This window comes from Ictalurus furcatus, chromosome 3 (assembly GCF_023375685.1).
Source record: "Ictalurus furcatus strain D&B chromosome 3, Billie_1.0, whole genome shotgun sequence".
Lineage (NCBI taxonomy): Eukaryota > Metazoa > Chordata > Actinopteri > Siluriformes > Ictaluridae > Ictalurus > Ictalurus furcatus.
This window is the reverse complement of record NC_071257.1, coordinates 13,877,622-13,903,680: the sequence shown is the minus strand read 5'-3', so window position 1 is coordinate 13,903,680 and position 26,059 is coordinate 13,877,622. Positions and strand designations below refer to the sequence as shown.

Genomic DNA, 26,059 nt, shown 5'->3' with positions numbered 1-26,059 from the left:
GGTGCTTTGTAACAGACAGTAGGTTTTCCCGATGGAGGACTTTGCAATATCCGGGTTCTTGGAAACATGAGAAACTTTTTTTTTTTTCTTTCTTTTTTTTTTTCATATTAACTTCAATAAAAAGGAAAAAGAGGCTGTTTGTGGAAGTACTGTTTATAGCTGCTATAACAGCTGATGATAACTTGTCAACTAACTTGTGTCATTGACGTTCTTCAAAGCGTACAGTAAATATAAACAATTTAAAGTGTCATTCTTCCGTCTATCTATCTGTCTATCTATCTATCTATCTATCAATCCATCCATTCATCCATTATCTGTACCGCTTATCCTACACAGGGTATAACTGGAGCCTATCCCAGGGACTCGGGGCACAAGTTGGACGGGGTACCAACCCATCACAGGATACACTAATACACACACATTCACACTCTATGGACAATTTGGAAACGCCAATCAGCCTACAACGCATGTCTTTGGATTGGGGAGGAAATCAGAATACCTGGGGGAAACCCCCAAAGCAGGGGGAGAATGCCACGCAGGCAGGAACCCACAACCCTGGAGGTGCGAGGCAAACGTGCTAACCACTGAGCCACCGAGCCCCCATGTGTCGTTATCTAATATATAAAATCGTTGTAATTGTTGGCGAGTTGTTGTGGTATAGAGGAATAAAACACCAAGGGACGTGCTGTTATAGGAAAATCATCAGCTTCCGGCAGGTCACAGTAACTCTTGTTGCAGTCTGACACAAAGCAATCACTGTATAGTCAGTAATAATAAACAGCACCCCAAAGTGTAGATCGTTCCTTACATAAAAATAGTTTATCAATTTTTACTGTAGCACTTGTGAAATTCTGTTTGTGTGTGAGAGGGACAGAGAGTGTGTGGTACTTGGTCCAGCCAGGATGTACTCCGGTCTACATCTTGTGTGCTAGTTGTTTCGGGTGATTTGGGTCTGTTTTGTTGGCATATATTCTGCTTTTTAGGCAGCCAAATATTGTTTGTGTCTCTTACATGCTTTTTTTTCCACACACACACACACCCCTCCTACCCGTTCTCTCTCTCGCTCGCTCGCTCACTCTCACACAAACACTACTGTTTGGGTTGATGCTGAATTTGCTTACTGTAATTGTAGGCCGGTGCCATCTAGTGGCCGAACGCGTGTGAATGTATGTATGTTTGGAAGGACCCCAGCATTTGAGTGCAGTCTTGCGTTGTTTTTATTACTATATACAGCGTACCAGAATGCTTGCAAAAAATTTTATAAAAATTAGGCCCATTTTCATTTAATGTGCTTGTCTGAGTTGAAGATCACTGCACTCTTTAAATGTGTCACTCAAGCAATACCTTCTGTTACGAGATCACATGGTGACCTGCGCAAGCTCTGTTACGCTCATGCAGTAGTGTGATAGTTCTCTGCATTCTGTTTATGAACACACAGTTCAGAGTGTGTGTGCGTGTGCGCGTGTGCTGTTGGGCTTAGTGTTGCAGTTCCCTGCACCAGCAGGAGGGCTGGAGGAGCACCAGGAGGCCAAGCTGTGTGCAGCTGGCAATGTGATGTGCACGCAGGCCCCCTGAGAGAAGCCCCTTGTCCCCAGGCAGCCACCCATTGTCTCTGCCTTCGCCATCACCGTGCCCGGCTCTGCAGCGGGCATCTGCACTCGTGTAACAGATGATTCCATGACGCAGCTCATCCGGCCTCGGGGGGGGGGGACGACGCTCTACTACATGTGACAAATTGTTCTTTGGGCCTCAGCTTTGGTTTATTCCAGTGCAGAAAGGAACTTGGATCAACTGGCTGATTTTGTGAAAGGAACTGATTTAGTTATTAATGCAAGACACTACAGGTAGAAACAGTAATTTTGTTGTCACATAAGATATTTTTCAAACCTGTGCTAAAATGATCAAAAGTGTTTCTTTCACTGTTTTCTAACATCATCCAGAGAGCCAGTGGTGAAGATTGATTTTAATTACCTTATTCACCTCTAGTGTCTTGCCTTAAAGGGAGATCTGTGATGGATTTAATGTGTCCCTTTTTAAATGTATTCTGCAATAGCTATGTTTCCATTCACATAAAAAACGCTGAATAGAAACACCAGATGTGGGGAAAAAAATATCTAAAATGCGCATTAAAAAAAAATGTATGTGCTCAGCTGAGGCAGATCTTTTTTCTTTTTTTTTATTAGATAAGAAGACATGAGCATAAACTACAATGGAAACGCATTAAGTTCTTTGATGTGCATCAAAAAAGTCATGTGACTTCGACTCAAAAAATATTTGGCTCAGAAACGCATTGATATTTTGTGCCAGCTTCCCCGGAAGTGACGATTTTGCTTTCTTGAACACATGGTATGGAAACGGTGCTTTATTTGCAAATGTTTTATGCGATACTCCAATTTTTCGCATGCGTTAAATTCGCAACATGGATAGAAACATAGCTATTGTTATGGTTTAAAAAAAAAAGCTAACTTTTTTTTTTGCACTGTTGCACAGGTCCATCGTGTAGTATCCAGCTTGATGAAATCATTCAACACACACACACAGGCCTGTTGTTGCAGTATGTTAATGACTAATAATACAGGCTAAGTGGATTGGCTTGAATCCGCCCTGGACATAAGTTATCTGAGAACCTTTTGTCAGAGCCACGGCTGCAGCGAGGCAGAGAGGACACACAGAATATGTGTGTCTAGATCCCAGTGTATTCTGTTCTTAAGCCCACTTGTTTGTGCCATTGATCATAATGAATGTAATCCCACTCAAACAGCCAATTGTTGTTGTTTTTTCTTTTTTTTTTTATTGTTTTTTTTTTTTGTTTATCAAGAGAGCATTTCTGGCCTTATTATTTAAGCTGGACTGTCGCTGCTTGCTCCCATCAGACCTCCTGCCAGACATTCCTACACACTTCTACACTCAATAACTCTCCATGGGACTGTGTGCACTAATTGAACCAGGGCCGTTTTGTGTCTGCCTGTCTTAACTGCTAACGTGACCTTCGTCTGGATAAGCAGATCACGGCCTAAGACTTGGTGGACAATTCAGGGAAAAATACAGCAAATCCCTACCGCTAAGAACCGTCAGTTTGACCTCCTCGTCTTAGCTGAGCCTTGAAATTGCACCTGACAACTTCTCAGCTGTAGCCTCTTTCCAGTAGAGCTAAGTAGAGACTCTCTGTCCTGGTGGTGGTCATGTTCAGTAAAGTCAGAAGTGGAGTAAAAGCGATGGTTACGCTGGTGAAACTAAACGGGTGATTTCTATCTCGGGATTCAATTCAGCTTTGAGTTTGATTCGTGTCTCTTGATTCATATGCAATTATAAAATATTTCTTTGTGCGTTTTGATGTCTTGATTTTTGTCTCTTTTATTATTGCTTCTATTAAAATGTACCATTTTCATTCACAATGAAATAACATTAGGTGTACAGCTGGCACATTTTATATTTTTATATGTATTTATTTATATGGATAGAGAGAGAGAGCGAAAGAGAGAGGTTGCAATTGAAAAAAGCATACACGCTCTACTGTAAAAGGTCCGATGATAATGGTACATCGATGCAGAATTTCTCGTAGAGAATTGCGGTGTATTGAAGAATCATTTTCCCCATCCCTAATGATAAAGTGCGAATCTTCACAATCCTGAAACACCACCACTGTTCTCTTTTTTACAGAAAAATATGCAATATGGAAGCGTAGCATCAAAAAAAAAAAAAACGCTCCTGCTGTACTGCTTACATCTGTCCAGTCCTTTGTTAAAGTAAAGCCGGCGCTTTTAGAAAGTTCTAGTTTTACTCTGACTGACTGCTGGTCTTCTTGATCTGATTCATCGCATTGCATTTTTGCATATTTCTGTATGGCTATAAATACATTTCCTGGGCTGTTTGCAATCCTGATTTGCTCTACAAAGCATGTGAAATGTAAATAAGCCTTAGTACCTGCCAAAGACAGATGTCCAGCATCCTGAACCAGAGTACCATGCTCTTTGATGTAATAGCGAGCGAACATTTGCTTACGGCAGATAAACTAAGCAAACTAGCCTTGTTTGGAAAGCATGTTTCAGCAGCTGTAGCCAGAAACGAATCATTTTAAATCTTCTGCAGAAATCTCAAACCTGCTTAGAGAGACATCACTGTGAGTGTTGTGTGTGTGTGTGTGTGTGTGTGTGTGTGTGTGTGTGTGTGTGTGTGTGTGTATAAAGCATTCTAACTCTCCATTTGTGTGCAGATGAGTCAGAGAAAGAGAACGAGAGAGCAATAGAAAGAGTGGGCCCATGCTGCACTAGCAGTGTTGCCATCTTGCTAAAGCAGCTCCAAAAATGTTCTTCACTGAGAACTGAGCTGAACGCACCTAGCACAGGAACAGCTCTGCTATAATGCTGCCCACGTCTGCGGGCGCGTGCCTGAGCCTGGGCTACGCTGGAGCGGCTGTGGACACTCATGCCCAGGCGAGCTGCTGCCGCTTGGAGTGCCCAGCGTGTGCTGGAACGCGGCAGGCACCACTCCCACAGCACCCATCACATGCTCATCTTTAAGCCATCTGCAAAGCAGAGCGCTCGCAGCCAAAGCATTAAATTAAATCCTTGTTTGGACTGATTAACAAATGGCCTTGTTTTTTGTGTTCGTGCTTTTTCTCTCTTTTGTCCCCCCACCACCCCCCCACCACAACCAACCCCCTCCCCTCGCTCTTTTCCTCCTGCTGCCTGATATTTCATTGTGCTGAAAACATCATGGAAGTAGAGAGCGAGTTTTCAGAGTTTTGCACAAGTTTGCAGAGCGGGTGGCGATGTTTGGGGTGGTGGTGGTGGAGGGGGGGTTTGCTCAAGAACGCGTCTGTCTGGAAGCGGCCCGTCCAACTCCCTGTCCCACAGGCGTCCGGCTGTCACAGACCACAGACAAATGAACAATTAATCTAGGCTTGTAATTGAATGGCGCCCAGTATGATATTTTAATTGTGCAGTTGGAGCTGTCTAGATCGCGGAACTTAATGGGAGAACGGTGGCAGGAAATGAGAATTTTCCACCGCATATTTACAGGCCCACGAATCGTCGGTGCTCCTGATATTGAGAAGACTCTCAACTTAATCTTAAGATTCTTAATCTAGCTGGTCAATTTGTGCAGGTGTCTGAAAACCTGTGCATGCGAGCCTCTCTGCTGTTGCGTGCCAGACTTACTCTTCTACTCATTTGGATTTGAAGTACACAGGAGTCTGTGTGAGTAACTAGGTGGAACTCAGTTTACACGTTGCCTGCCCTTCTGTTGCCCCTTTATCCACTTTAGTACCTTAGGGACTTCCAGCTAAACCAGTTAACGCAACCGATGCCCCAGTTAGAAGTAATTTATGTTGTTTCCTGTTTCCGTGTACATGTCACAGTATGATGATGTCACGTTTAGACGAGTTTTGTGCCATAAAGGTGCCTAATGCGCTTTGTAGAGGCATGACATTCTTCTCACGGTGTCCATATAATGTATAGTTATTAATGATGGATAGCACCTCTGTATTAGATGTTAAGTAGATATTATGTACAGGGTGACTCGATGTCCTTCAAAAAGTCTTAATTTGCCTAAGATGACAAATTACAAAAACAACCTTAATTATTAATGTTCTGAATTAACATCTTCATTTACATTTGAATATACTGAATCATACATCTTGGGGTTATTAATGGGTGTCATTTAAATTTTCTTATGTGTTCAAATCAGATTTGAAAACATGCACACACTCTCTCTCACTCATGCACTCACACACACACACACACACACACACACACACACACACACACACACAGTGCTTAATGTATAATACAGACTCTCATGTGAGAAAACGCCGTGTTAGCTACCTGCTGTTGAGACAGCAGACATGGAGACTCTGACTTTGGACAAACCTCAAGCTCATGGAACTTGATAATAAAAACAGTTCAGTACTATGATGGTTCAACATGTAGTTTTTGCATGAATATTTTTTTCTTACGTGTACGTTACTTTGAAATTCTTTCTATTTTTGAATATTAATTCTGCAAATTTGGTCTTACATTTATAGATGTATCAGTTCATTTAAATTTGTATTGTAGATGTTAAGGCAACTGTCTCGGTGTCCAACTTGAGATATATATATATATATATATATATATATATATATATATATATATATAAAAAATATAATATACACATTCTTTCTTTCGCTGATCAGTCAACTTATTTCTATTATTTCAGATAAGGTTTGTGTGACAAGCTGCTAGACAGAGACACCGTTCTTCCATCAGCTCACACCCTTCCACTTCTATCTCTCTCTCTCTTTCTCTTTCCTCCTCATTCCCTCACTTTTTTTTGTGGAAAGGCGGCTGCCTCTGTTCAGCTGCTCCCTCCTACCCATCGACTCCACCGCCTGATGGAAGCATAGCGGCGAAGACCTCCGTCTCCTCAAATTAACATGAGCAGGTGTTTTTCTCTGATGTGTTAATTAAGAGAAGCTGGTGTCATTATGCTTTAAGTGGATGTTACAAATAGAACATGTTGTTTATTTCCTCCTCTGATGGAGAAAAAAAAAAAGTGATCAGAGCTGTCACAGAGGCCTGTGTGTCACTTGCTGGAGATAGCGCCTAATTACCAGGAGTTTAGAATCAGAAAGCACACGTCTGGGGATTCTCCGGCTTCTGCGCTCACGTGGCTAGCAGATTGTCTGTCTTAATAGATCAAATTTGAGGGCATGAATCTCTGCCGGTGCGGTTTGAAGGTTAGATATTGCGGATTCATGGGACTTTAGATAGTTGAACATTAATACGGGAAACTAGTATTTCTTTCGTAGCTATGGTGATGAAAAAAGGATTCTGAAACTGTTCAGTGACTACATGTAATTGTTTGATGATTGAGGAGGATCATTTCATTTTCTTACCTATTATGTATCTGGGCTCTTTTTTTATTTATTATTATTAACAATTGCCAGCAGACAAGCAGGTTCTGTAGGCTATTGTTATAACCTTCACTGACTTTAGAACTGGGAGTTTGCCACAAACAGTTTTGCACTCAAGTCTCAATCAGTGAACAGCTGATAACTTCAACAAACTAGACTTCATGTGAGAACTAGAATGAATTTCCTGGTTACACAATTGCTCTTTTTGACCACGTGGTCACATGGTTATAGAAGGGAATGATTTATAATCGCACTATCCGCTGTCATCCAGATGAGGATGGGTTCCTTACTGTGTCTGGTTCCTCTCAAGGTTTCTTCCTCACGTCGTTCCAGGGAGTTTTTCGCCTCCGGTTTTCTCATTCGTGATAAACGTAAAAAATGTAACTTCATTTTAAACGTTAAAATGTGCATGCGGAATTTATATATTTCCATAAAGCAGCTTTGTGACAATGCCCACTCTTAAAAACCCTACACAAATAAACTGAAAAAACTGAACTTGTTCTTGAAACAATCAGAGGAAGCAAAACTCTTGATCGACATTTTAACATAACACACTCCAGCCGGTTTTCCGATTTTAGATGGCGTGCGCTGTTCTTTTTCTGCATCTCGAAACTATTTTTTTTCTAGGTTTATTAACGAGCCTGACTGGATGCCGGCCAATCTTTCCAGAATAGTGTCTTTACATGTGACAAGAGAACACCACAGTTCATAGCTGAAGTAGGGGATAAAAAATAAATAATTGTGCCCTTCCACTGGTTTAAGTACTCACTATTTTTTTTTTTTTTTTTTTGTCTATAGTTTGTATTAATGCACTTAATTAGCTTGTTATGCATTTGAGTTAAATTCTAGTTTAGTTTTTAGCCTAGTTAATTGGGCACCTGGGTAGCATAATAAGGGACAGGGTAAGCACATTTGCACTTTTAACTTGCTAATACATTTACGATTTGTCCACCTCTGTGTTGCTGTGCATCAGATGTGCTGTCCAGTGGGTATTTTAAACAAAGTGAAATCAAATGTTACAATTAAAATCTCGCCGTTTAGGGTTTCAGAAAAGCGGAATGTATAAAAAAAAAAATGCATATACTGTATGATGTACTGTTCGGCACAATGCCACTGATGCATAAAGCCCAGGTTGTTTGTGTTCATCTACACAATGATCTACGCAGTAATCTACTCAAAGAAAAGTGAGTTTTAGTTAGTGCCCCTTTATGGAGAATCTTGAGCCTGCTAATGTGAGTGAATATTAGTTTAGGGTATAATACATTTCATATATGACTATTTCAGTTAGTGGTAGCTTGATAGATTCAGCTAGTTAAGGCATGACAGCTTAGTAGTAAGCACTGTCGCCACGCACCTCCGGGGTTGGAGGTTCGAATCCCGCCTCCGCCCTGTGTGCACAGAGTTTGCATGTTGTCCCCATGCTTCAGGGGTTTCCTCCAGGTTCTCTAGTTTCCTCCCCCAGTCCGTTGATGGCTGATGTACCATTTGGAAATGCCAGTTGTGTGTGAATGTCTGTGCGACCTGCTGTGGGTTGGCTCACCGTCCAGGGTGTCCTCTGCCTTTTGCCCCGAGTTCCCAGGGACAGGCTCCAGGCTCTCTGCGACCCTTTGTATGATAAGCGGTATGGAAAATGGATGGGGGAATCATTTTAATTCATTTTAGTTTGGTTAGATATGCGAGGTCCATGAAGTCCTTCACATCTAAAAATGAAAGTGTGTGAAGCAGTATGCTACACTGTAGCCAGCCATGCTTAGGTTTCTCTTATAACTCTAAAAGAAATGATCTTTATAGTCAGAGACATGAGAAGCTCGCCAGTGCATTTTTCCGAACTGCTGCTCATTCTTTGTCACATAGCGGTGTAACACACAGGAAAGCACGATCTGCCCTCTTCAGCACACATAACTTCACAGATGCCCCTGATTGGCTAGTGTTGCTACAGTATGATTGAATAAATATGTCGTCCATCCCTCCCAAAGAGCATGAGAGAATTTGAATTTGCGATCTCTGGATGATCGGGCAAACGCTTTTCTGTTAAAACGGCTCAGTTTGACTCTCTTACATGACCCTTCCTCGTCCACAGACGTCATATTGGCTGCTTTTATCACGTGTGGAGAAAGACCGTGTTGCTCTTTGTCCCAACGTGACCTCATGTAACAAACTGGCTGAGAATGTAGAATACATTTAATGGTGAATTTGAAGAAGAAGAAAAATAACGCCTTCTGTACCAGTTGCCTACTGACTAGGTTTTTCTGTACTACACGACACCCCGCGCTATTGATATTGTTGTTTGTTTACAGAAATCTCAAGCATGATGTCCTGCAGGAAAATGTGCCAGAAGTTCTTATTTGAGTTATATTTATTTAACACCTGTGCTGTTTTGACATCTTAAACTAACTTATCAGACAAATCTTTATCAGATGAGGTGTAAATATAAGCGGTGCTTCAGATAAATTAGCCTTAACACATCATTCTAAGTACCACATGCCACACAGCAGAGCTATTTAATGTGCATTAAAGTGGTGTGTGTGTGTGTGTGTGTGTGTGCGCGTGCAATATTCCTGCCCCCCTACATGCTGATGTTGACACCCTTGTAATCCTGCTGCTGATTATTAGATAGTGCAGGCTGTTGCAGCAGAAGTTTTACATGGCAATACAATGAGAGCAGCTGCTCAGCAGATGTTGCGTTTTCGCTTTAGCCTGGAGGGGTTAAAGGTTTCAGAATCACCCCCTGTGGCAACTAGCTGATCCTACAGGCCTTATTTTTTTTATTTATTTTTTTTTTTAGTCCCCCCTCCCACACTACATACTCCACTGTCACTCCAATGTGGACTTGGTCCACTCTAACATCTGCCCCCGAGTTCAGCCAGATGACGCTCAAGCTGACATCGAGCTCCGAGGTGGTAAACATGTTAATGATATAATCCCAGTGGTTGGACAGTGATTTGAAAGCAGCCTCTCATCAGAAGCACAGCTACTATTACTAGCTAACTTTGTTTATTTTAGCTTACCCTCATGTGGTCTGCCCATACTCCGCCAAATTATTCTTTTGTGGTTAATACAGTTTAACTATGTGTACATTTATTTTTTTCCAAACATAATCACTTACAGCAGCTTTAATTGTGCATAGGTTGTTTTATGGATCTGAACACATCAACCACAGATTGTTGTTGTTTTTTGTACTTTTTGTCATTGCAGTTGATGGCCATCTTTTGTCTTTTTATCTCTAAACAGGTGAATATATCAAGAATTGGAGACCACGCTACTTTCTACTAAAAACCGATGGATCTTTCATTGGGTACAAGGAGAAGCCACAGGATGCAGACCTCCCCTACCCCCTCAATAACTTCTCTGTTGCTAGTGAGTGAACATTCTGTGGTGTTGCACTTAAGGCATTTGATCAATGAAGGCTGTTTTGTGTGCTCTAGCTCTTGCCTCTCAGGACATTGACAGGACTAATACAAATACGGAAGTGCTTGAAAGTTTGTGCAAATTTTCTATAATAAATAAATAACCAAGTCTAAAAAAAATTTGTCTCGTTTGTTTAATTGGGTTCTCTTTATCTACTTTTAGGACTTGTTTTAGCTCATATATATATATATATATATATATATATTATATAATTAGAACGTTCTAAAGGGTTCACAAACTTTCAAGCACTACTGTAGTATGTTGCTCTTACTGTAGACTCAGTCATCAAATACATTCATACACTGGGCCTGCTTGCATGGTGTTAGTGTGCTAATGTGAATCATTTAATGTGATTTTTATTTTTTTTGCTTGACACACCTGCACAAGGAATACATGATGAATAATAATGTAACTTATTGCAGTGTTTTATTACAAGTTAATTTGGGGCAAGTAGAGACAACTGTTGTGTGTCAGACCTATTAAACTGAGAAAATGAAATATTCTCATCATGAATATTTATTCATTTCGGAGCGTTTTAGTTTGTTTTTACAGTGCAGTAGTTCTCGGTGAGCATCTGGCGAAGTAAACTCATTGGTAACCTCTAGAAATACGCACTGTGCACGTGCTCCTCCATGGCACGCTGGGTAATGGGCCCAGAGAGCTGGCTCCGGGACACATCGAGTGAGCCTCTGTCCCTCATCCTCCCATCCGTCAGGAGGCGCGGCCAGGTTTTAATCTAAAGCCTGGAAGAGAGAGGAGTGGCCATACATGCGGCCCAGGCTGCTTGGCAGGGGAGCGGATTGCCACATCTGTTGCAGAAAGCTGGGAGGCCAGGTGGTTGTGGGAGGCTCATAGTCTAATGCGCTGTCTCTCCCCACCCTGCCCATCCGCCTCCGGACCGCTCGGACACACACACACACACACACACACACACACACACACACACACACAAGTAGCCTGACCAGATCTACATCTGCCCACCAGGCAGTGCAATCAGTATTCCCCAATTAGTCTTTTCTGACAGTGATTGCAACATATGACAATTTTTGTCTTTGAATCCCAGCAATTTGTTAAATTTTCTAACATTTACAGTGACTATTATTACATATATTACTACTGTATAATAGGAACAGAAATAGTGTAGTGTCTATAGCTGCTTTTTTTTTTCCTTTAGAATTTTGTTGTTTATATCTTTGCTCATTTGTTCACTCTTCGTTTTATATTTGTATTATTTCTTCACAGCACAAATGCAATATTGTGAATACTTGCATGCGAGTTTGTTCCTTTCGAAATCCTTTGATGCTAGTCAGTGCTAATTTGCAGTGAAGCAATTACCATGCTTGTCTCCTGATGTTTTCTGTGCTTGGCACCCTCTCAACCTTATTTTGGACCCGAGAAAGCTAAAGCACGGCACGAGCGGTGGAATTTGCAGCTTCTGGGTTGTTTAATTGGCATGCTCGCTCTGCTTAGCGGCTCTTGCTTCAAGCAAAGCTCGTCATCTGTGATCCTACGTGGCAAAGCAAACAATGCTGCCGGCTCAGCTTCTGCTCCTCCTGAGGTGTCGCGTTCCGGCTGCTGTGACCTTGTTTTTCTGCTCACAGCAGGCGCCTCTAATTTTCATCTATTGCCCAGGTAGAGAACGCACCCCATGACATCTGCACTGTCGCCATTAACCTTCGGGACCAAATGTAGGCCGTGGTGCTGTTTTTCTGGCGGCTGGAATTGGCCAGCTGAGAACCCTCGTGATGAGCCGAAGGCCGAGGCTGCTACAGTGTTTCACCTGTCGTCCAGCTATTTTCCACTCTGTCAGCTGTGACAATGAGCCAGGCTCAGAGATCATCACCGCCACTCCCTACGAGCAGAGACGCATTCAAAAGTAGTGGAGTCCCTTCTCGTGTAGAGAAACATCTGGTGTCGCAGACCTGTGTGCTGTTTATAGGGAAGCTATCCGTGTTCAGTTCATCTTTCACGTCTCCTTCCCTCTCTCATTTGTCTTGTTGCTTTCTTCTGCTCTCTCAGCCGTTTATTTCAACCTGCACTGCCCTGTTTATCAAACAGTAACACTTCCGTGCATTTGGCCAACCTGACCTCTACATAAGATATGCTGTTGATTTGTAGGTCAGGTTTTCCTTAATGAGATTTTTCAGTATCATTCAGTAACACATCTCTTTTCCTCACTCCTTCATTATAGAATGCCAGCTGATGAAAACCGAACGGCCAAAGCCCAACACGTTCATTATCAGATGTCTACAGTGGACCACAGTTATTGAAAGGACCTTCCATGTGGACACTCCAGAGGAAAGGTGAAAAATAGTTCTTAACAGCAAAGCATGCCAATTTGCTTTTACCACACAGAAGAGCTTCATATTAAAAAAACAAAAACAAAAAAAACATAACAAGCATGATTATTCTATCATCACTTAAAAAGTGAGCCGTTTAAAGAAGCACTGGCCTGTATCCTCCAGCTGTTGGTTTCTCAGCAGGAAGGACGATGCTTAGATATACAAACAAAAAGCAGTAAGTAATGTATGCTAGCTGGCTGAGAGAATGAGAGTTGCATGCTGAGTGTTGGTCATTCACTGTGGAAAAACAAATCACGGCAGTAATTGTCTCACTCGTAATAAGATTTCTTGACATTTGATAAGAAACACAGGCTTCAGCAGAATGAATGTGACTGCAGCATGGGTAGAAAATGCGTGGGGGGGCGGGGCGGAGGGAAAGAGGTGCAGGTAAAATTATAATGCGGCTAAAGTCGCACTAGAGGAGGGATTATTATCGACATCAAGCACTTGCACAAAAACTTTGTGTCCTCGTTTTTGTGTCAATCAGGACATGCACTACCCCATACACATAACCTCTTAATGTGTGTCCTAAACACATTGTATACACTTTGTGGAAGGAGTGAGTCCCTGTGCATTGGTGGAAGGCCAGGAAATGATGATGATTGAGAGAAGTGATAGTTGCTGGACATGTGCAAAGATGGGTGACAATTAAAGGAAAAAGTGGTGGCTGTGTCATGCTCTGGAGGCATTTCATCAGGTCCTGTTGTCCCCTCAGAGGGAAGGGTCAATGCAAATCAACGCAGTGTTATTCTGACTGATCCCCTTTATCGTTTGTTGAAACATTTCCATCCTGATAGGCGTGCTCGCACTGAATGCTTTGATGAATATGAAAATGGTGTAAATCATATGCTATGGCTTTTGAAGTCACCAGATCTCAACCCAGACGAACACCTGTGGGAGATTTTGGACTGACGTGTTCGACAGCGCTCTCCTCAACCATCATCATCAAAAAACCAATTGAGGGAATCTCTTTTGGATAAAATGGCGTTCATCCATTCAGTACTGTTTCAAAGAAATTATGTTGAGTTTTTTTTTTTTTTTGTCCTGACTGTTTTCTCAGATCTAACTCATCAGATACTATGCTTTTTGCTGCATTGTTTAAATAAGTTTTGACAGACTGACAGTAATGTTAGGCCTGTGGAGAAAATACTTTGTTCTGCCTGTGTTCCACCACTGTGCTGGTAAAGATCTCATCTCTGTGTGTGTGTGAGAGAGAGTGCCAAATGTTTCTTTCTCTGCTTTTGGCATTGGTTTTCTTGTATTTAATGCTACTGTTTTGGAGCTGCACAATGGACTAGCACAATCATGGCTGATGCACTGTCTCAACAGTCGTTAGATTCACATCTGTGTGCTTATTTGGAGCTGACTGACAGGGAAGAGCTGGGGGAGGAGGACACACTTGCCTCTACACACAAATTTAATAATCCTGCCTGTCTCTAAGGTTGTGGTTGGTGAGGACCATGGATGCCATTATGCAAGCTTTAACAGTTTGTTTGGATTTAAGGAGTTGTTCAAAGTTTCCGACAGGCACTCGATATCTTTTTCGAGCTTGTATAGTGAACTTGAAAAAAGACACAACCGTCTGCCGAAACAATGACATACAGCAGGCCTCCCTGAGATGCATTCATCATTATTAAACACACACATGCTCAGAAATATGAATGCATGACTGATTCGACACAACAGATGTTGTGCTGCACAACAAATGAAAACTCAGCGGAGCCAAAATGTTTTGCAGAGACATCTCGGTCACTTTAGATTGTTAAATGATCATATTTCCACTTGGCCACTGTGTATGTCATCATCTACGTTATTCAGGTCATCTGCTCAGGTATCCACGGGAAGAGCTTTTCTCTTTTGCTTTTGAAAATTGTTTCAGTTCATACGTTTATATAGCTCTATATAATATATAGAGAAATCCTAAGGAGGTAAAAATGTTTTTTTTTTGTTTTGTTTTTGTTTTTTTAAATCCACAAAACTGTGGTTCCCCCAATAAAGGTATTTCTTAGACACATCTTGTATGTTTTAGGTTCTGTAAGCGTGTGTGTGTTTTTGTCTAAGGGATGAGTGGACAGAAGCGATCCAGATGGTGGCTGATAAACTCCAAAGACAGGAAGAGGAGCGGATCCAGTGCAGTCCCACCTCTCAGATAGACAACATCGGAGAGGAGGAGATGGACATCTCCATCAGTCACCATAAACGCAAGGTACAACCACACCATCTGCGTTGCTTTGGATGGTAGTAAATGATTTTTTGGACGTCATTTTATTGCAGTATTTGGTAATGCTTTGCACGAAGGTTCCCTTAACTGACATTATTTACCAAACAAACAGTGAATCTCAGCATTAATACATAATTAACATTAACCAGTTAGGTAGCTAGTATATTTGTTCATCTTTTAAAAAATAATAAGACAAATAAGACAACTAATCATCACCTGCATTTACCTTTACATAGTGTTCATCCCATTAATGAGTAAAATGAGTAACCCACAATGACTAATATAAACAACTACTTAATTAACATGTTTGCATTTGTTAACGGGCACAATTCAGAATTATGACTGAACAGCACCTGTCAGTGTTTAAGAACATTAATTCTTCTATTGGTCTTTAATAACTGTATCCTGATCAGGGTCATGGAGGACCTAGATCCTATCCCAGGAACACTGGTTGTAAGGCAAGAATACACCCTGGATGGGATTCAAATCTAATCTATCCCAGGACACCATGCACACACACATTAACACCTTGGAGTTACCAATTTGGAGTTGCTGGCTTGTTTTTGGGATGTAGGAGGACACCGGAGAACCCTGAAGAAACCCACGTGTACATGGGGAGAACATACATATATTAACCTGAGCTCCAGATCAAACTATGGACCCTGGAGTTGATGCTATTCTGGTGCAGCAAGATTTTAGGAACAGTGCTGCACATTCATTTATCTGCTAATTTATGTGAACTTAATTTAGTCATGGATTGAATGAACATTTTGTTAACATGTAAACAAACTGCACTTAATACATGTGTTAGCTTACTTTGTTACTTTAGCATTACGTATTGTGTATTAATTTGGAAATTCATGATTTCATGTTAATTAATGGAGTAAATAATTCTAGTTAAAGGAACCTTAACGTGTAAAGCATTATATTTAGGTGTGTTGTCAAAATTTTATAATGGCCGTTCCTAAAAGCCTAATGGACTTTGATTTACACCAGTGGTTCTCAACAAGGGGGGTGCGGAGAGATTGGAAGGGGGGCACAAATTGTTTTCAAGAAAAAAAAAACAGACAAAGCATCATTTGGGTATTCAGTGTATTGTATTGCTTTTCAAATAAGAGAATGTGCATAAATGAAAAACCCAGTGTTCCCTCTCCCTCTGTATTTTCTTTTTGCTGGGGAGAGGCGGAGCTTAGCCCGCCTTTTATCTAGCTGCCAGTGCAGACCAGTGCCGCCAACTAAACGACTTTTCAGACCCCTTTAGCGACTTTTTTTTTTTTTTTTTTTTTTACAAAAAAAAAAACCGCCTAGCGACTTTTTGGACAAACCTTAGCAACGTTCCAGATGTCACCAGTACTGTCCTGCAAGCACAAGGTCTTGCTTTCCCACTGCACTCACACCTCTCTCTGCGTCTGCTCTGCTCAGTGAGGGGCAGAGAGTCGGAGATTTAACAATGCCATGGACAACGAGACGCACCCTTTGTCCCAATTTACATCATTCATATGCGAATGTTTTTAGAACGCAAGACGAATGGACTGCGACATGTTTTACATGTAAAATATTACGTTATTACAGTCTAGTTCTCTTGTTCATTGTAGTTATAGTGTTCAGAAACATTTTTCATCATTCATGTTCCATACCTGTCTGTTATATAGTTTTATAAAAGTTTTTAAAAAGTACAAAAATATCTATCTATCTATCTATCTATCTATCTATCTATCTAGACCTATCTACGTATCTAAACAGATTATAGAGTAGATTTTATATATATATATATATATATATATATATATATATATATATATATATATATATATATATATATATATATATATATATATCTCTCTCTCTCTCTCTCTCTCATTATACCTGGTCTCCTCCAGTATGGGGGAGGGGGGTTAGTTACAAAAGGTTGAGAGCCTCTGATTTACACCATATATTCACCTGTGGCTTTTTTTTTTTTTTTCTTTTCAGACAATGAATGACTTTGACTATTTAAAACTACTGGGAAAAGGCACTTTTGGTAAAGTCATTCTTGTAAGGGAGAAGGCCAGTGGGAAGTACTACGCAATGAAGATTTTGAAGAAAGAGGTTATTATTGCAAAGGTATGCTGCATTACTTTGGCTGATTTATCTGATATAACCCTTGAGAACACACTGAGAAGGAAAAAAAAAAGGATTTCCATTCTATTATGACCATCATGAAATGAGAGAAACTTTCTATGCCCCAGAGTCATCCTTGCTTGATTGGATAATCTCACCTGGATACTGTAGACTTGTATAAGGCTTGTAAAGACTTTCCTGTAATTATACCCGTAAAAGTATTCACAATACGCTCATACTGAACATCCTTTCAACACACTTAGTAGTGCTTGAATTCATAGTACAGGTATACAGCTATGGCAGAGTAATGGATTAGAAATTGATGGGTTCCCTTTTTGTATTTGGTTTCCTGCAAATTCATTTCAGGGAGACTTTCTTTGCTGCTTTTCGTTCTGTAAAGTTGTATGTGACAATAGCTGTGTCTCAAATGACATACTATGCACTTACACTCTGCTCTATGTACTCTACCGTCTAGTGTATGAATTTTAGAAAGGTAGTGTCGTCTCAAATGAAAAGTTTTTTTTTTTTTCTTCCCTAACCGGAATTATAAGATAATGACAACAAACGCACATAATGTGACGCCGCTAGCTTTAGCGGAATACCCAGAGTCAATGAAAATTAATTTCTTCATTCTACTGTTTGTCAACGTTACCATTTATGTCCAACATGACCTTTTTTGTCACTGAGAAATTTGAGCCAGCGGCAGCACCTGGTAGCCCCTCCCCTCTTCTGCTACGTAAGCAAAGCTGCGACCGTCAAGTTCATGAAATGTCCAAAATTCCACACCGTTTTCTTTTTCTTTCTTTTCTTCAGGTTGAATAAGGGCATCATCCGGGTACTTGACGTGCACTTTTTCTTGTTGGAATTTTCAGTGTGTACATACTACTCACGCTATTCTAAAATGATGTAGAATAGCGATTTGAGACGCACCTAATGTCTCATTGTTAGAAGAGCTATGCAAGTAAACAGTTTGCATTTTTTAGTTGGCAGAGCTCGGTTCTCGTTTTCTCTCAATCTTTTGATCACACAACAAAAAAAAAACCCTTCATGCTCCTGTACGTGTTTGTGTTTTTAATCCCAAATCTTGCATAATAAAACTTTACATTTACACAACATTATATTGAGATGAATACACTGTAGGACGTGGTCACAAGAGGGTTTCATTTTTATTTCAGCCAAATGGCAGCCGTACCTAACAGTCTTTTGAAGACTGAAATCAGTTGAGTAATCAAGCGGAATAAGGTTCTGATTGCATTGATGAGCTGCAGCCACACAACCCTTTTTGTTTGTTTGTTTGACGACACAGTGATTTGTTATTTCATCATTGTGTATATTAGTCATCGTGCTAGAGGAAGGCACGTAAATAAGGCGCCTTGTTCATTTGCTTCTCCTTCCATTGCTGTAGGACGAAGTGGCTCACACGCTCACCGAGAGCCGAGTGCTGAAAAACACCAGACACCCCTTCTTAACTGTGAGTACACACACTTCTTAATGACTTACTGTACCGCACCCATATGTACAGAAGTTGACTACAAGCGTAAAGCTTCACAATGCTCGTCTCCTATATGATAGCGCTCTCCCCAGGGTCTAATTATAATGCAGAGAATAAACTGTTATAAATTACAGCACAAATGTAGCTGTGCATCTGTTGAGAAGTCGGCAGCGAGAGATAATTTCACTGACACTCCAGATGCTGTTGTATACCACGTTTGATACACAGCAGGTAAAGAAAAAGACAATTTACCTAGCGCAAACTTGATAAGCTTCCCCTTTTCGCCTTCACCTGATTTCAGAGTTCGAATCAAGGCATTAGTGAAAACGCAAAGCCTTTGCTCTCAAGCGCTGTCCCTTTTAATTTGCTCTCGGGAGAAGTTCGTGTCTTTCAGCATATGTTTTGAAAAGATGCTCCTCAACATGCGTTTGTGTTTGCAAAGACATATGCTAAGTCGTGTTTTTGTCGTCCCCCCCCCCCCCCCTTAATGGTGTGTATTTGCCTGCTGTTTTAGTCTTTGAAGTACTCATTCCAGACAAAAGACCGCCTCTGCTTCGTGATGGAGTACGTCAATGGAGGAGAGGTATGTATGTATGTATGTAGGTGTGCTTTGTGTGGATGGAGTGTGTGCTTGTTTTTTTTGTATAATTCCTGTTTGTAAATGAGTTGGAGTGGCTTCACTGCTCCAGAGAGAACTGTATTGATGCTGCGGTATCCATCAAACTGCTTTTTATCCCAGCATGCTAGAAACGGTCGCATATAAAGCACTGTTGTACATAAACAAACGCCAAGATGGTTTCTGTCATCACTCTAAATCCCATTGTGTATGATTTTAATATCATTACATCAACCTTAAGCGCGCTTCTTTCAAATGACTAAAGAATTTCATGTGGTGTCTGGATTCTTGCAAACGCCTGCAGCTATTCCATTCCTCTTCCAGAAAGTTTCCAGCCCATGACTTTATTCTTCAGGGCCTCCAGTTTTGATAAATGAAATTCCACCACCAATGGTGCTGTTTAATCAGGGAGGCAGCAATCTCGCTCTCATTTTCCCTCAGCCTGTAGTGTCACCTGCTCCCCCAGCCCGGTCCAGCCAGAGCCGCTCACCTCCACACGCTCGGCCCTCTGCAGGCTCTGCTGCCCCTTTCAGCCGTGCCGCATTCACAGCTGCCAGTACACTGATGAAAGCACACCTGTCCTCGTATACTCCGCTGTGCTCTCACTCCGTCACCCCCCCCCCCCCCCGACTGATCGCCGGGCCCGTTAGCGCTCCCCGGACAGCCATATTCAACTCCCTCCCATAGCAATTAAACGGCAGAGCCTCCCTGCCGGGCTCCTGGGTAATTTGTAGAAGACGAGCTCAAGCGGAGACGAGGGCCAAGCAGTTTGAAAGAAACCCTTGACATCTGACTGGGAGAGACAGGCAAGAGGGGAATACTCCATGAAAAAAATGAGGGCGATGATTGCGGGGGAAGGGGTGCTCCTGCCACTTTGATGGGACGTTAGCCCGCGAGCGCACTAGCGCTGCCTTTAACAAGATTGGTGTATTGATTAAAATGCTGATTTAACAGGCCTCGCCGGCCTCTCTCTGGAAAGCCAGGGATGATGCGCCAGCTGCTGTCTGGGTTCGCCAGGCATCCTCCGAGGGCCCTGCCATCTATCATCTCAATATGGCGATGGGAGGCAGTTTGTGTTGTGTTAATTTCCTTCAATAAATCAGTAATTATTGCAATCCTGTCCCTGCTGTTTATCTTGCAGCTGTTTTTCCATTTGTCGAGAGAACGGGTGTTCTCAGAGGACCGTACGCGCTTCTACGGCGCCGAGATCGTCTCTGCCCTCGACTACCTGCACTCCACCAAGATAGTGTACCGGGATCTCAAGGTAAACAAAAACGAATTAATAAATAAAATAAATAAATAAAGAGGGAGGGAAGCAATCACACATTTTGGAAAGCCTGTTGAGTTCCTATGCTCTGCTTTTATTTTGGCGTGTGGCACGGGACATGGAAAATGTAATTAAAAGCTGTAGAGTTTGAAGCTGTTTTGTTTTTTTGGGGTTTTTTTTTTTCTTGGAGAGGCTTGATATCAAACTCTGGCGCCTGTGGAAAATGACACAGTGTTTTGCTTGCAGCCTTGGGCTGAGCCAGTATTACTGATGCCAAGAAACCTAAAAAAAAAAAAGAACTAAATAGCTGGAAGTATCTTTTCCCTGCCATCATGTATGAAATGTAGATGGAGTAAACGGTTTATTCATACAAAACATCAACATGTTCTCTGATCCATTTAAACAGTCTGTGCGTTTAAGCTTAACAATGGAATGCCCCATATTGTTAAAAAAAAAAGAAAAAAAAGAAGAAAAAAAAAGGGCAATAAGCACTCATGACTTTTGTTCTTTCCTTAGTTGGAGAATCTCATGCTTGATAAAGATGGCCACATTAAAATCACAGACTTTGGTCTGTGTAAAGAAGGAATCACTGATGCTGCTACTATGAAGACGTTCTGTGGAACACCAGAGTACCTGGCACCTGAGGTAACAAGCTCATGCTGCTGAAGAGCTAATTACTACAGGCACAGCATAGCTGATATCACTTCATGCAGTAATGTCATGGAGAGTTAATGAATCCGTAAGAATGGTCTTTCTTCACTCCAGCACCAGTTAATGTTGGCATGGGGAGGGTATGCTGTTCAGCAATGTTCTCAGAGTCCCTGCATTGCCTTATGTTGTAATCTCTCCAGACAAAAACAAGTTGCATGCCATTTACTAATAATTCATTAACAGCAGCAATCATTTCTTTAAAAAAACAAAACAAAAAAAGTTTTATTTTTAAAGCTCTTAATAGTCTGGCTCCTCTTTACACTGGTGAGTTATCACCTTTGATTGGGCAGATATCCTTGAGGTCGCGAAATCTGTTGGCTCTTCCAAGATCGTGATTAAAACTTTAGCGAGATGGTGTACTTGTTATCTATGTCCCTAGATTCTGGAACAACTTACCACCAGCAATCAGACAAGCGCTCTCTGTTCCAGAATCCAAATCTCGTCTTTGTTCAACGCGAGTTTCCTCCGGGTTCTCCTGTTTCCTCCACCAGTCCAAAGACACGCATTGTAGGCTGATCAGCATGTCTAAATTGTCTGTAGTGTGAGAATGTGTGTGTGATGGGTTGGCATCTTTGTGCCCCGAGTCCCCTTGGATAGGCTCCAGGCTCCCCGTGACCCTGTGTAGGATAAGCAGTACAGAAGATGGATGGATGTTCTTTTATAAATAATTCTTACTTACTTTCTGCCAAGGATCTTATCTTATTGTTTGGGTGCACAATTCAGCTAGAGATCATGAGTACCTATTTTAGTGTTTCGCCAGCTGTTCCAACTAATCCAAGTTTTCCATGGGATCCCAGTGTTTCATCAGGCTTGCAAAACAAGTCACACACAGATTTGGTCCCTGCGCTTCTGACAGTTATCATCCTGGAACGTGGGAATGGCAAAATGCAGCCTCCGAGTCTGGCCAACAAACTGACCCTCAACTGTTATGTGAAAGTTACATTCATTCCAGGTGGCTGTGACTGAACGTTTAGAACAGGTTTTTTGTACGGCTTTTGGAAACAGCGTAAGATTTGTTCCGTCTGTGAGTCTCTGTAAGCCCAGATAAATTATAGCTGATGCTGCTGACTTGTAAGGAATGGAAAGAAAAGAAAAGAAATAAGATATTCCTCAGATCTCTGTGGACACGATCAGAACGCAGAGTTAAAATGGTTGTAGTGGCATCGCAGTCAGGTGCACACTCTTCACTGGTTAGTGTTGAAATAAAGGTAATGTAAACGTCATGGTAAAGAATTGTTGCTCTGGCTGTTTGCTTTCACGGTAAAATACGGAGGTGTGCAATTTGACAACAACGATGCTACGCTTTCACAACAAATCGTCTCCTTCATGACAGCGTTGTGAGTCAGTGTACGCGTGTGGTCCATGCCTGTCCGTTCACACCTCAAGAGTCTTCTCAAACACACACGCGCACACACACACACACACACACGCACGCACACGCCCAATGGCCATATGGGCTCTAGTTGTACTGTAACAATCAGCCATTCTTAATGTTCCCAAATTATTCACAATGCTGAATTATGGTCATTCATTAGTCTTTATTTACACCTGGTTGTAGTTAATGCGAGGCATTTTGTCCCCCTACATGCGCACACTGAGCTACGAATGTGTCTTTGAAAGAATTCTACAAATGCACCCTCCTCGGTTCAGTACTCATGCTGCGTGCTGCAGCAGTAAATCTGATCTGTTGCTTCTCCGCCGTGAAGCAATACTCTAAGCTGGCAGGTCCGTCCTCCACAGCCAGGCGTGCTCAGGTTCGCCCCGAGCGCAGAGGCTAAATCCATATTAATGAAGAGGAGAGGGAGAGCGGGCTTGGGGCAGAGGCGGGAGTGGGTGAGGAAGGGGGTGAAGTATAGATTCTGCTCATGGAAGAAGAAGAAGAAGGGGAAAAAAAAGTACAGAAGACAATTTGGCGCAGCATTTTGTTTTGCTCAGCCTGGCCACTGTGCCAGGAGATGATTTGAGTGTTGGTTATTTTTCACAAGAGTATGTGATTGCACAAAAAAGTAGATGCTAAACAGAGGCAGATGGTGGCAGATGGGGGAGGTTGGAAGAAGGTGGCTGGGAAACCTGGAAATCTATACTGCCGTACTGGTGTAAAAATAACAGAGCACAGCCTGAGCCAGTGAGCCAAGTTCCAGAGATGCAAAGTAGAGGGGGATTAAAGAGAGAAGGAGAGAGGGAGAGAGAGAAAGATTGGAGGATGGGTGGAAGATGATTTCTTTTCTTATTGTGATGAGCATGAATATGGAGTAGTTTTACCAAGTAAAACACTCTGGCTGTCACCAAATCATTGTGTATGTAAATGAAAAGAAGTCACATTAGTCTAATATGTAATTATAAGATATTTATAATGACAGCTTTCTCAAGGTATGCTTCATAGTTAGAGCTGGTGCCAATCTACCGCATGGTGATAATTATATTAATTATTTGAATAGTACATCAGCATGAAACACATGTATGATGGAGTGGTTTGACTATACAAATAAGGACCAGTATAAGATGTCTGTATATGAATGTACTGAAGGATTAGAGCCTGAAGCATAATTATATTCATATACATATACAGGTAGATCCTCTGGTCCTTTCCTAATCCCTCTGTGTCCGTGTGTGTGTGTGTGTGTGTGTGTGTGTGTGTGTGTGTGTGTGTGTGTGTGTGTGTATAAACTTGTGCATGTGTGTGAGAGAGATCATCCACGTTACCCAGCCAAGATGGGCTAAGCTGATGGAGGCTGCTTGTTCCACTGCCCTGCTGGTGGAGCGGCAGGCTCTCTGTGCCACTCACTCCTCTGCCAGCCTTGCCCATGGGCGAGTGGTGGGAGCAGCAGCAGTGCCACATGGCAGTGGGAGCAGGGGCCTGTTCTGGAACAGGGGGACCCCAACCGGCCCCGTGTGTGTTAATCGCATCCCTGCCTGCAGCCGAGCTGCTCACACCCGCTCACAGGACAAACAGCCTGCGCTCTCTCTCTCTCTCTCTCTCTCTCTCTCTCTCTCTCTCTCTCTATATATATATATATATATATATATATATATATATATATATATATATATATATATATATATATATATATATCTCACTCAATCACTCACTCATACAAAATAGCCTTCCTGTTCTTTACATGGTTCTTAAAGTGAAGTGTAGTCAGTTTCTGTAGTGAATTATCTTACAGTAGTGGAAAAGTTATTATATTTATTTATTAACTTCCTGTACTTATTAGACAGTTTGCCTGGTGACCTGAATTCGAACTCAAAACCACCAGGTTTAATAAAAATCTCCCGTGCACTGTTGTTGCTCTAGGGTGCCAATAAATAGCCAGAATGCTACTGTACACATTTAAATAGTAAGCCTATATTATGTGCATAAAATAAATGCCTTGAGTGGTTCAGTTACATAAATAAATAAATAAATAAATAAATAAATAAAAGTTTGAGAACTCCTGCTTTATAAAATCCTATCACACATGCACGGAGACAGAGAGCTGTGAAGCGAGATGATTCCAGACCTCACACAACATGGATTCATGTATGTTCTGATGTGTGGGGTCAGAGTCCTCTGTGCTGGACGTCACACTGTACATGTGGACAATTAGCTTCTTGTCTACGGTAACTCTTGACGTTTTTAGTTGCAGTTCTTGTTTGAGTGAGCTGGGTGTTTGGCAGTAATATTGACTAAGGAACTGATGGCATCAATAATGAGCACTCGCTTTGTTCAATCTGTGCCATTATGGCAATTTCTAAGTTACGTGTTTGACACGTACTAAACCCAACAGCATTTCTGAAAGCAGCAAATGTAGAAACCAGATGGAGGCTGCTTGTGTAAGCCCTGTATTTATTAATATTAAGAGTAATGGCATTTTGTTAAATGTTTGTAACTATTAAAAAAAATCTATATATATCTGGTAGTTCAGAATTGTATACGTTTTCCACTGGATTTTGTGACTGAAACGATGTTATTTCACATTTTCACCAAACATGTGAAGTGTCTGATTTTTGTTTGAATATTAAAGTGGGGTTTTTTTTTGTTTGTTTTTTTGTTTTTTTTTTGTTCCTCTGCATGTGAGCTCGTCATCCTCGCTTAATCAGGCAGCCAAAGCTGAGCCTTAGTGCGAACTCGCACAGCTCTACCTGCTCTTAAAGATCAGAGAGGAGACATCGTTATCACTCGACTCCCAGCATATGCTTAACTGGCTCGTGGCCAGACATCCTTGTCATTAGTCAGACATATTAATCAGGAAGCTCCCTCTGAAGAGCTGCCTCTCACTCGTTCTCCTTCGGCTATTGCACACCCCCCCAAAGCGAGGTGCGTGTTAGTGAGGAAGTGAGTACTGCAGAGCCCATCACAAAGCTTTGATCCTGTGATGGCGTAGAAGTGTAAGCCTCTGTGTCCAGGTTCCAAGCAGTCGATTGATTCAGGTGGAGTGACCTCTGATCCACACAGCTCACACAGTGGAGCCACTCGCATCGTTTATTTATTTATTTAACCAACCAATGGGTGATTGCGCAGTAGGACGTGAGCTCGTTCCATAAACAGTTTGTGTTTGGTCTGATTCTCTGAAGTCTTGCCACTCTCCAGTCATTATGAGTAATTATTTAGCCGTTTGTACATTGAATAGTTTTTGTTCTGACAGCCAAATGATGGCCCGTGCAGAAATGAAAATCTTGATTTTTTTTTTCTTTTCTTTTTTTTTCAATAGATCAGCCTTTTTTGGTGGCACTTTATTAATTACTAGTTGTTATTATTAGTTAACATAGATAACTTTTTTGCTTCAATAAATAACTTTTATCATTTAAAAGTTGTATTGTGAGTTTATGCAGGTTGCCTTTGTTTTGTTGTATTTCGTTTGAGGATCTAAAATTATTTAGTATGAGATATATACACAAAAACAGAAGAAATCAGGATGGGACAAATACTTTTTCACAGCACTGTAAACTACACACAAATATAATTGTTACAGGTGGATTGCAACTTATAAATACACAATCTATAAAAACTACCTTTTTGTAAAT

The 26,059-nt window shown here is 41.5% G+C and overlaps 1 protein-coding gene across 1 annotated transcript in view; it reads left to right on the top strand.

Annotated features, from left to right (window-relative positions):
- Positions 1–26,059, top strand: part of akt3a (v-akt murine thymoma viral oncogene homolog 3a) — a 120,520-nt gene that overhangs the window by 83,675 nt on the left and 10,786 nt on the right. The window contains exons 3-10 of the mRNA XM_053620869.1: positions 10,127–10,252; positions 12,495–12,606; positions 14,707–14,851; positions 16,838–16,969; positions 18,372–18,437; positions 18,973–19,041; positions 20,216–20,338; positions 20,858–20,986. Coding sequence (XP_053476844.1) covers positions 10,127–10,252; positions 12,495–12,606; positions 14,707–14,851; positions 16,838–16,969; positions 18,372–18,437; positions 18,973–19,041; positions 20,216–20,338; positions 20,858–20,986 — 902 coding nt within the window. The remainder of the gene's footprint in view (positions 1–10,126; positions 10,253–12,494; positions 12,607–14,706; positions 14,852–16,837; positions 16,970–18,371; positions 18,438–18,972; positions 19,042–20,215; positions 20,339–20,857; positions 20,987–26,059) is intronic.